At 40.2% G+C, this 12,101-nt stretch overlaps 1 protein-coding gene across 1 annotated transcript in view; it reads left to right on the top strand.

Annotated features, from left to right (window-relative positions):
- LOC115459242 (E3 ubiquitin-protein ligase NEDD4-like) overlaps positions 1-12,101 on the top strand; it is a gene marked incomplete at its 3' end in the record, with an annotated part of 92,613 nt that overhangs the window by 37,541 nt on the left and 42,971 nt on the right. Inside the window, exons 6-8 of the mRNA XM_030189100.1 lie at positions 2,870-3,043; positions 4,938-5,000; positions 7,689-7,748. Coding sequence (XP_030044960.1) covers positions 2,870-3,043; positions 4,938-5,000; positions 7,689-7,748 — 297 coding nt within the window. The remainder of the gene's footprint in view (positions 1-2,869; positions 3,044-4,937; positions 5,001-7,688; positions 7,749-12,101) is intronic.

Here is a 12,101-nt window from a genome sequence, read left to right as displayed (position 1 = left end):
CAGCTCAAATAGCGTTCAAATGTCAACGTGTTTACACTGCTCTTAAGTTGCTGTAAATGTGTGCTTGTACCCTGTGTATTTTATGAAATATATACAAGTGTTGCAACTCCCTCAGGAACACCTACACACAGTTCAGATAAAAGTAGGCACGCATACTCGGGAAAAAGCTTTGTTTCAATCATTTTTATTAAGCAAAAACATTCCAACCAATATAGTAGAGAAACAGTTTTAGAACCCTGAAATCACCCCTCCTGTGCCCACCCAACCCATCTACCCCACCCCACACAGCTTTAAAGAGGGACAAGGCAAGGAAAAAGCTTTATAAAATACCCCATAAGAATAATCTCTTATTAAGGACCTCTTTTATCAAGCTGCGCTAGTGGTTTCCATGCAGCAAAGCCAACGGAGCCCATTCAAAGTGAATGGGCTTTGTCGGCATCACTGCACCTGGAGCCACTGACTTGATAAGAGGCCCCTAAATGTGTTTGTAACGGGGTGTTCATTGGAATGATCTCTTCTTTAAAATTACTTGGGGTTAATATCCAAATCTGTGCAGGTTAAATCACACTGGCTACCCCAGCCGTTAAACTTCAGTTGTATTTTTGGAAGATACTATGTAACAGCTTTTGTATATGTTTTGTTTGTACCTTAAGATTGGTATTATTTGGATGTTGTGTGGCATGTTGTGTGTTTTATGCTTCCTGTTTCAGGATCAATAATAAACATTTTAAAAAAATTCTGTGGCACTTCAGTGACTCCATCCAGTTCAAGGAGGTTTTATGAGAGGAAATGGCATGACATCAAAAGGTTGAAGCCATTTCCCCCCTCCCACGCAGCTGCCATATTGTGTGACCCTAAATATTCGCAGACACTAATGAAAACAATAGGAAACTTGTAAGTTGTTTTTTTTTTTTAATTTAACAGCTTTTTATTTATTTGAATGCTTCACATATGTTACTGGAGAGGTTTTTCTTAACCTCTTGTGGGGGGGGGGGGGGGGGTCCTAGGGCGTGAGCCACAGTCCCACGCTTCGGAGTGACAGACTTGGGGCTGTGGGAGTGTTCATTTTTGTAGGGGGCAGCTTTAAGAAAGGCCCCAGCTCTGCCTGAGCCTTGGGGCCCAGTTGGAACGCCCACTGCTCCAAAAACAAGGCTGCTGCTCCTGAGCGCCCATATCCATGGTGGGACCATGGCTCACCACCCCCCCCCCCCCCCCCCCCCACACACACACACACACACAGGAACTCCCCCAGAGGTATTAAAAAAAAAAAGCCCTCGGATTACATATGGAAAACTTTCAAATAAATAAAAAGCTGTCAAATTTAAAAAACAAACAAATACATACACACCTAGGCAGTCATAAACCTCACAAGTTTGCTATTGTTTTCAATAGCATCTTTGAATGTTTGGGTGGTCACACAATATGGCTGCAAGCTCCGCCCACTGGCTTCACCCCACAGAATGGGCCAGATAGGCTCATACTGTCTTCTGGCATAAAACCTCCTTGATCCAATTAATATTAGTGTTGAATGCTATGGCACTATTAGTGCTAGGGAAGTCCGGGGGCAGCTAGTTGCAGAGCACACCCAGAAGTTAACCGAGTACGGTAGGAATTCCATGCCGGTGCCTAGATAACTAACTGGGCATGTTGGACTAACTATCATAGTTAGCTATCGGGTATGGCATTGAATATCAGTTTTACCTGACAACTTGTAGGTAACGCTAAACACCTGTATATTTAGTGCCAATAAATGGATAGGTGCTGGCATTGACTGGCGGAGCCCAGTTCAGCCTACAACAGGGAGCAATACACGAAGGGATGAAACTCCCCATATGAAGAAAGACTAAAGAGGTTAGGGCTCTTTAGTTTGGAATAGAGACAGCTGAAGGGGGATATGATTGAGGTCTACAAAATCCTGAGTGGAGTAGAACATGTAAAAGTGAATTGATTTTTCACTCTTTCAAAAAGTACAAACACCAGGGGACACTCAGTGAATTTACATGAAAATACTTTTAAAACAAATAGTTGGAAATATTTTTTCACTCAATAGTTAATCTCTGGAACTCATAGCCGGAGAATGTGGAGTGGAGGAGTAGCCTAGTGGTTAGTGCAGTGGACTTTGATCCTGGGGAACTGAGTTCGATTCCCACTTCTGCTCCTTGTGACTCTGGGCAAGTCACTTAACCCTCCATTGCCCCAGGTACAAAATAAGTACCTGTATATATGTAAACCACTTTGAATGTAGTTGCAAAAACTTCAGAAAGGCAGTATATCAAGTCCCATTTCCCTTTCCCTTCCCTTAACAGCATTAGTGTATCTGGGTTTAAAAAAGGTTTGGACAAGTTCCTGGAGGAAAAGTCCATAGTCTGTTACTGAGATAGACATGGGGGAAGCCACTGCTTGCCCCAGGATTGGTAGCATGGAATCCGGCTACTATTTGGGTTTCTGCCAGGTACTTGTGACCTGGATTGGCCACTGTTGGAAGCAGGATACTGAGCTAGATGGACTATTAGTTTGACCCAGTATGGCTATTCTTATGTTCTTATGAGCACTTACAAAAATGCTGACTTCTGCAGGCTGAATATTGCCCCTTAAATAAAATCTTCCATGTTAATTGTGATCAGAAAGATGGAACTTTTGAAAAGTGCCAAATGTTGTCAGTGTGCCGGAAATGAGATCCTGTAGATTTGCTGGTTTGAATTAGTAGAATGTTTGGCATGTCGCATCAGACAATTCAATGACGACAGGTTGAAAAACTGAAAATGCTCATTCTACTATTGATTATAAGCCAGGCTTGATATAAAGAAAGCCAAGTTCTGTGGAGTGTTCAGGTGAAGACTTTGTGTTCTCTCCTTTGTTTTTCCTTTAGCCATGGGAAACCATTTCAGAGGAGATTAGTCTAAGTGGCGATTCAGTGAGTCCATCACTTCCACCCCCTCCTTCTCCCATCTCTCAAACTAGCGCTCTGGAGTTGTCAGAGGAATTGAACAGAAGACTGCAGGTCACGTCCGATTCCAATGGAGAACAGTTCAGTTCTTTGATTGTGAGTAGAAATGATCACTATTGAACTTGTCCATTGTTGTTCTTTCACAGAATTCACAGATGTATAAAATATTATGGACTTGGGGAAGTGCCTGTGAGACACATGAATTTTGTGTAAAAGTTAACAGGAAGCAAAATACCTTCTGTTATTCCTTCATTCATATGTCTAGGGGTTTACTAAAGAACTGATGCTAAAGGGCTTTTGTTTTTGTTTTTCTTAAGACAAAATGGTGAAATATCCATACTGAATAGTTATGTTTGGCCTGAACAGAAAATAATGTGATGTTTGCCTCTTTGATTACAGTTTGATATGCTCTGTGTATACTCACTAGTTTGAAAGGGAATATTGTATTCAACAGTAAATTAATAGAAGATTAGCTTTTAATGGTCTAATTGCAACCTGAGATTTCAGTACTGTTTAAAGCAGGAGTCGGTACTCTAGTTGTGAGGAGCTCACTTAGAATAGCACACGGTAATTGGATAGCAGTTAGGGGGCCTTTTATAAAGCCATGCTAGCGTTCTTAGCTCGCGGTAAAAATCAGCTGGCGGTAAATTCTGAGACGCCCATAGGAATGTAATGGGCATCTCGGCGTTTACCGCCAGCTGATTTCTACCATGAGCTAAAAACACTACCGCGGCATAGTAAAAGACCCCTTAAGGGTCCCTTTTACTAAGCTGTGGTAAAAAGTGGCCTGTGCTAGTTTGGACATGTGAAATTGGCGCACTGTAGGCCATGTTTTACCATGGTGGGTAAAATGGCCTTTTTAAACTGGGGCACTAAATGGCCATGTGCTAATATTAAAAGCAGTATGTGGCTATTTACCTGTTTACTTGGCAGTAAGGGCTCATGAGCTACTCGTGCAGTAATCAGCCAGTACAATTTGTCAACGCTGGCGATAACTGCCAGGAACGCCCCTACGGTGGGAAACAGCACTATCCCAGCGGTAGTGTCAATTTGGTGTCTGCTAGCTGTGCGTTAGCCCTGCTTCGGCTTAGTAAAAGGGCCCCATAGTGACAGGATGTTCTGCTCAGTTGTCCACAAGCCATTGGCCATTCAAGCTTGAATACCTTCACTGCTCTAGCTGTAACCTGACTTGTATAAGTTTATTTACCTACGTCAGAATGCAGATGTACAGCTGAATTCCTTCTCAGCTATGTTTTTTTTTTTAATTGTGAAGATTTTATTTTGAGAAACAAAAAATAAATACACTTTTCATACAAGGTTCTCCATGCAGGGTCTGAGTTGTGAACCGAGAATGGTGCCTTCTTAGGCAGAGTATGGGGCATTAATGTCCTACTACTTGGTACTACTGATGGCATAAATGTTGTCAAAACTTCAGGATTAAACCTTCTGCTATACTACTACATGCAAAATCTTTATCCTTCCCCTTCCAGCATAACTTTTCTTGCAGTACAACCGAGATTATAAATATGCAGTATGTTGTGTTTTTTTGTTTTGTTTTTTAAGAGGATGGGTTAGGGCATGGGGCTGGAACTTGTTGCAGTCTTATTATTTTTCAAATTAATTGTAATTATACAGCCCTTTGGCCATGAGTATTTTGAGAAGAAACTGCAAGTTCTCCTTCAGTGTTTAAGCCAAAGACTTTGTTCAAAGTACCAGTGAAGAAAACTGAGCATGACAAAATGCTCTTCAGATGAAAAAATGCAAGCGTTAAATATGTGAACAATTTACTAAGATTAGAATTCACAGTTTTTAAAATATCTCTAATATTGGTCATCTTGAATTGCTTCTCAAATAACTGGTGTTCTGTGTTACAATAATTCTTGGTAACTGATTTAGTAGCCTGTGAATTCCAAATCGCCTAAGAAGTGAAAGTAAAACAACATGACATCCTTATATTATTTATGTAACTGTGACTTTAATTATCCTTTAGCAGCTGCCTGTCCCAGACAGGAGACCACGTTCTTCAACTGTCACGGGCGGTGAAGAGCCTACGGTAATAGCCTTTCTTAAATGTGCTCTGCAAACGGGATGGATGGATTAATCTCCTGGCTCGCTGGGCATTTGGGGGCTTTCCTATACTTTCTCTTATTCTGGTGCATCTTCTGAAAGAACAGTACTGATTTTCTTCCACTTTTTATTTTAAAATGTGTCATCGGTTACAGGCAATAGAAGCATTTGGATAACATTGACAAACACAGAGTAGCCAACAACAAAGGAATTGTTTGTTAAAAACTGTTGCATTTTAAATCATAATTCAATTTGCCAAAATAATACATTCATTATATGTAAAATATCTTTGTACAAATGAATCATGATAAAAGTGGAATGATACAGTCTTGAGTTTTTCTGGCAGTGCATTTCTGTCTACCTTCTCAAGTGTTGCAAGCATTTTTTCTTTCCTCATGCTCAACATAATGCCTTCAGGGAACTCTCTTCATATTACATCCTGCCTCTTGCTAATAAGATCTTAAATACTTCTTTGCTTGTGACTGTGGTCCTATAGATGAAACTGTTGACCTCATAATAAAATGTCTAAGGGTTTTACATTTAGCTGAAAAAAAAACTATTTCTCAGATGACATTTTGTGATTTACATTTGAACTGTTTTTTTTTAAGTGCTCGGTGCAAGAAGAACCTAGTATATGTTGTTTGCTATTTTTCTAGCAGAGAGGCCATATTGACAAAAAATTTGTCAGCATCGGTGCAAAGATTGCTGCTGGACAAAGTGGACAGTACATGAGGGTAGAGGTCCTCCTCCAATGAGACATCTGTGTCAAGGGGTTTCCTTTCTGATATCGTCGGCCTGGCTGCTCTGGCAAATTATGAGTAATTTGTACAACTAAAGTCTACCCACCCCTCCACACACACACGTTTTCTCTTTCCCTGAATCCATCTCCCCTGCTCCCCAGCTTCTCTTCCCAGCACACTCCTCCAGTTCTGTCCCAACTAGTACCAATCCCTATCACCATTCAGTTCCCACCATCCTGTTTCCACTGCATAGTCTTCAAGTTGCCGCTCCTCCAGTTTTTTTTAATCCTTTTACATTTGTTCCATCGGTTTGTTGGCAGTGCCACCTCTGGAACAGCTGTTCTGTTTTCTTTTGACACCGCATGACTCAACAAGTGTGAGCTGCTCACTGTCCATTCTCCTGCACTACTCTCAGTCTTATAGATTAGTAAAGTAGTTTACACACCACATGGCTCACTTATAGAAAGCTGAATGGTGGAGACAGAAAACAGAACAACTGATATAGAAGTAGTGCCAGTAGCAAGTGTCTCTGGGGAGGAGGGGGAAGAGTCTGAGACCATAATTATTTACCAGCTTTAATAGATAGTCATCCCCAAAGTGTATAAATATTGATCAGTAGTCTGCCTTTCCTGCCATTGAACAATTTATATATGTAGCCCATTGTGCTGTTATAGTCAATGAATGTATAAAAATGTTACTTTTTCAGAGTCCTGCTGCAAGAACAGCACCAGAGCATGTCAGTTATAATTTACCTCAGCCAGAGAGCTATCACTTTAACCAAAAAGTTTATTTTCTTTCTGTTTTTCAAAAGTCCTTTCCTTTGCAAGGGGAGGGAGTTAACCCATGATATTCTTTGGTCAGGATATGATTAATGCACATAGGTCTAGACAAGAAGGGTTCTACAGACTTGCCAAGTTGCCTACATTTTTGACCAATATGAAAGCCTTTGGATCAGGGTAGGGTTACCATTTAGACATTGATAATTAGGGAGACAAGTTGGTTCCAGAGCCTTTTAAATTGGTACCACTACTCTGCCAACTATCTGCCTCTCTGGCAGTAGACATGCCCTACTCCCATATTTATTTATTTGTAGTATTTGTATCCCACATTTTCCCACCTATTTGCAGGCTCAATGTGGCTTACGTTGTTCTGTAATGGTGATCACCAATTCCGGAAAAGAGAAATACATAGTTAAGGTGGAGGAGACAGAGTGGATTAGATATTCAGGTTAAGGAAGTTAATTTTCATAATAAGAAATAAAAGGTATTGGTATCTTAATGCCTTCACTCCTTTCTCAGGTCCTTTGACTCTTCTCTTTCATCACTGACTACCTGAGTCCAATCTTTCTTGCTCTCCACTTGCACAGACACAATCCCCAGGTCTCTCACTATCTCCCCAGCTCTTCCCTCAGCTCATCTCTCAAAGTAGCCCAGGGAAAGCTGTAGGAACTGGTCCCAACTATGGTTGTAGGTTGTGTAAGGATTAAACAGAGTGTACTCACGGGCTGCATAATGGTCCCTGCAACTCCTGGGTTCTTTGTAGGAAATGAGGCCTGTGAACTTACACTTCTTTAGTCCCTCTGATCTCTCACATTCTGCTGCCGCAGCCATACCCAAGAGAAGGACAGCAAGGGGGGAATGGAGGTCCCCATATGGATGGTGGGCAAATTTGGCTCTGCTGGGGTAGGGGGGATGAAGAAAAGGTGGAATGAAGGACCATGGTGAGGACCCAGAAATGCGAGTTTGCCTAGAGACCAATATAGTGTTAATCTAGCTTTGTCTGTGGTTTTATAATGCCTTTCAGTTGTGATCTAGCAGATATCTTGGTTCACAGTTAGTTCTGACAAAATAGAAAATTGTTTAGGATAAGAAAATTAAACTTTTTGTCTCCTTGAATAATTTTCTTTAATAGTAATGTTAATTATCATTTGACAGCCAAGTGTCCCTGATAGGAGAGTTCGTGCTTCTTCCGTCACAGGTGGTGAACAATCTACGGTAATATTCTCCCTCTTGATCTCTACAAACAGGTGGAGGGTTGATCTAATAATACACTTTTAGCACACTTGTGTTTTTCATCAAGATGCTGTAAAGAAGCAGTACTGAGAGAAACATTTTTGGATGATTTAGTTGGAGGTTTGATACAATCAAAAACGTTTACAATCGAAATTCTTTTGCTTTTCTTCATATTTAATTCTTGGGGGGGAGATATTTGTCGTCATTGTTAAGAATTTCCTCCTAAATTAGCTCATCACTGGCAATAAATTGAAGGGATGGCTTTGCTCATCTTTGAACCCCCATGGAGGCATCATGCTAACTCTCGTGAAAGGCAGTTCTATAACTGCACCAATTAGTTTATTATACATGACCAAATCCACTATGCACTGTTCTATAAGGTGTATTCTCTATCTCTATATGTGGGTAGAGCATGGGCAAGACATGAGTATGGCACCAGCTTATGCATGTAACTTACAGGATAATATAAGTTAATCACACTGTGTGGTGCAATTGGCTATGCTAGCTTATGCCAGCCATAGACTGATATAAGTGGTGACACCTAAATGTAGGTGCATGGATGCCAACTTCTGCTATTATTCTATGACGGACTCTTGGTGCCAAAATGTCGTGTTCGAATTGGCACTCAACGCGCAGCATCAAAAGCACCTAACGTGAGGCACCAAGTTATAGAATTGCCCCGATAGACTCTAAGTTGAACGTTCTTTGAAGAGTTTGTAAAATATTGCCAAGTAAATAGACCAAGTGAAACACTGCATGACTTTTTATTGGAAAACAAAGTGTAAAATCTAATGGGAATTGACATTTTAGTACAAAAGAGGTGATAGAGAAAGCCAAGAAGCAGGTTGAAATTTGAGGACCTCAGCTAGTACTGCAGCTTTAACCCTTCTTGATGAAAAGAGATGGCTGGGATTCAGCCGTAACTTTCAGTTGATAGGAATGTTTGTTGATTGCTGTGCAATAAAAGAAGTATCTATTAGAAAAGGTATTTCTTAGAAAGTGATACGCCTTCTGGGGAATGATATGCTTTGGCAGAGCAGCCATAGTCGGAGCAAATGCCCACCCAGGTGTTCTTAACTACTATTTCATCAGTTTTAATGACCAAAGTATATTAATAGTTCAGTTGTTCTATACTATAACATTTAAAGTTTTTCAAAGCTATTTATTCTTTGATCAGACAAAATTCAAGATATCAATCCTAACATTCTGACTGTGCCCCCAACCCCTAAATCTAAGGTTTTTATTTTCTATTAAATGGATTTGTTTTGAATTTCAAAAGTGTGTTAAGAAATGAGTTATATATATTTATTTGTTTAGAATGACTTTTTATGTCTTTCAGCACCAGTGTACCTTACAACAAATTATTTATTGAACGTACAGCTCACTTAAACAAACAGATACAACAACATATAATTCTGAATCCCAACTTCATCCTGTTTTCATATCAAACATAAGCTTGTACAAGCAAGTGTGTTTTCAATCTTTTTTTAAAATTTGTGTATTGATGTCAAAAGGCATAAATTGCTGGGCAGTTTGTTCCATACCAAAGGTCCAGTTAAGGACATCATGCTGTCACTGGTATCAGAATAATGACCCCCTTGCTGACAAAGGCAGTTCTAGTTGATGCACCCCCCACCGATCTCAGAAAGCAAGATAGATCGTATAGCCATAAGGCTTGCTTAAAATATTCAGGAGCTATGCCAGTCAGTCTTCAGAATAAACATCAACAATTTAAATTGTGCTCTAAACCACACAGGGAGCCAATGTAAAACTTTCTTTGAACAAGTGACATGATCAGTCCTTTGTCAACCTGCAGTGAATCGCACTGCAGTATGTTTTATCACCTGTAAAGCCTTTACAGAATAATTGTGGTAAACCCAAATATGAACTATTAAAATAGTCCAATGCAGACATGGCTAATCTTTGAACCACCATCCTAAAATCAGACCTAGGTATCATAGGCTTGAAATTAATCAATTATGTAGCTGTACAATCCAAGTACAATGGGTTCCGATCATAAAAAGCTTACAGCCTAAGGTAGGGGTTCTCAACCACATCTTCAGGATACACCTAGCCAGTCAGGTTTTCAGGATACCCGCATTGAATATCTGTGTGAGAAATTTGCATGCCTTACCTCTATTATATGCAAATTCATCTCATGCATATTTGTGAGATAGAAAATTGGATTAATAAATGGTAGGTTGGTACAAAATAAAACAGTATTGATTTATGATTTACTTGTATTTGAACATTATGATGTACTTTGTACACAATCCTGGCTTTTAAATCTGATTGAGTATTAGACAATGTTGTCCTGTTGGCTATTGTTAGGAATGAGCGTATAGGTCATATAAGAGAGGTGGAGAAGTGTTTGTTTGTTTGTTTGTTTGTTTGTTTAATTATTTTTAGAAAGATTTGGCCTTTACATTGATCCATTCTGAGTCCACTGAGTTTGCAGAGATGTTAATTGTAGCAAATAAGGAAATTGCTATTTGTGCACCAGGGAAGTGACTTAGTGATTGCACTCCTTTTTTGGATATCTTGTCATCTTTGACTGTTGATTTAGAAAAACTTTGCATTTTGGTGGATTTTAGTGTGACATTTGATCTTTATTTTTAATGTTTCAGGGTATCAGGAAAAAAATATGGTTTGATGTACTAGAAATGTGTGGTTTTAAATAAATTATAAAGACAGGCACACATTAGGCAGGTCATGTCCTAGATTTAACTTTTATTTCTGAAAACTTCTTCCGCGCGTTATCTACGCCATTGATACATGAGGTGGGTGGTCCAACCATTGTTTGATTAACTTTTGAATTGCAATTTCAAGCAGATAAGCCTTTGGAGTTATTAGTTAGACCACAGTTTGACATTGCAGATTTTGAAAAAAGTGGGGGAAACAAGACTTGTTTTCCCTGATTCTGCTGATTTAGACACTATAGTTGATGCTTGGACGTATTCATTGATTGGAGTCCTTAGATATGCTCCTCAACACACTGTTGTTGTAAGGAAGACTTCAGAATTTTGTCCGTGGCGAACTGTTCCATTGAGGAAATTGAGAAGAGAATTAAGAACAGCAAAGCGGGTCTGGAGGAAGTCGCAGGACATTGACGATTTATGAGTCTTATAAGTTGAAGTTGCATGAATAAAGTCTGTTTGTGATGATAGCCAGCACTTGTACTATCAGGAAAAAATTAAAGCAGCAGTAAATAGACCAAAAGAATTATTGCAAATAGTTTGAAATAGTTCCCTTTTTGGTTCATGGTCATGATAGCGATATGCATCAGGCTATATCTGCTCAGGATTATAGTGAATGGTTGAGTATCAGACAAACAGCAGCAGAGTAGACAAAAATCGCAGGAGATCTTTTATCAGTTCATTTAATCTGACTCGACACAAACTATGTTTTGGTGACAGGGCCTACGTCAGGATTTACAGATACATAAAAATACATCATATATAACACATAAATGTACAAATGTGAAATACAGAATAAGAAAACAGAAAACATAACCAAACCCAAAAAAAGATGATTCAGGAGTGCAGAGATGCTTCAAAATATCTAAATATTGTATATTTCACATTTGTATATTATATATGTTATATGATGTACCGTATTTTTCGGACTATAAGACGCACTTTTTTCCCCCAAAATTTGGGAGGAAAATGGGGGGTGCGTCTTATAGTCCGAAGGTAGCAAGGTCTGATTTCGGGATCGCTCTCCCCCCGAGTTCGGGATCGCCCTCCCCTACTTACGTCACGCGATGTTCCCTGGTGGTCTAGTGACGGGGTAGGAAAGAGCCCCCTCTTTCCTGCCCAGCGCGCTGCTCTCCGTCCTCCTGTATGCTGCCTGACGGTCTCGGCGAGATTCAAAATGGCTGCCGAGAATTGAAGTCTTGGCGGCCATTTTGAATCTCGCCGAGACCGTCAGGCAGCATACATACAGGAGGACGGAGAGCAGCGCGCTGGGCAGGAAAGAGGGGGCTGTTTCCTGCCCCGACGTCACTAGACCACCAGAGAACATCGCGTGACGTGAGTAGGGGAGGGCGATCCTGAACTCGGACAAGACGCACCGGAGCACCTAGGTTTTAGAGGAGGGAAAAAGGAAAGATTTTTTTCCTATTTCCCTCCTCTAAAACCTAGGTGCGTATTATGGTCCGGTGCGTCTTATAGTCCGAAAAATACGGTATTTTATTGTATTTTACTGTATTTCTATGTAATTGTAGACTCCTCATGCGAGCCCTGACGCCAAAACGCGGTCCATGTCAAGTCAGATTGAATAACCTGATAAAACTTCTCCAGCCATTTTTGTCTACTCCACTGCTGTTTGTCTGCT

This window comes from Microcaecilia unicolor, unplaced genomic scaffold, assembly GCF_901765095.1.
Source record: "Microcaecilia unicolor unplaced genomic scaffold, aMicUni1.1, whole genome shotgun sequence".
Taxonomy (NCBI): Eukaryota; Metazoa; Chordata; class Amphibia; order Gymnophiona; family Siphonopidae; genus Microcaecilia; species Microcaecilia unicolor.
This window is presented reverse-complemented; position numbering and strand designations above follow the sequence as displayed.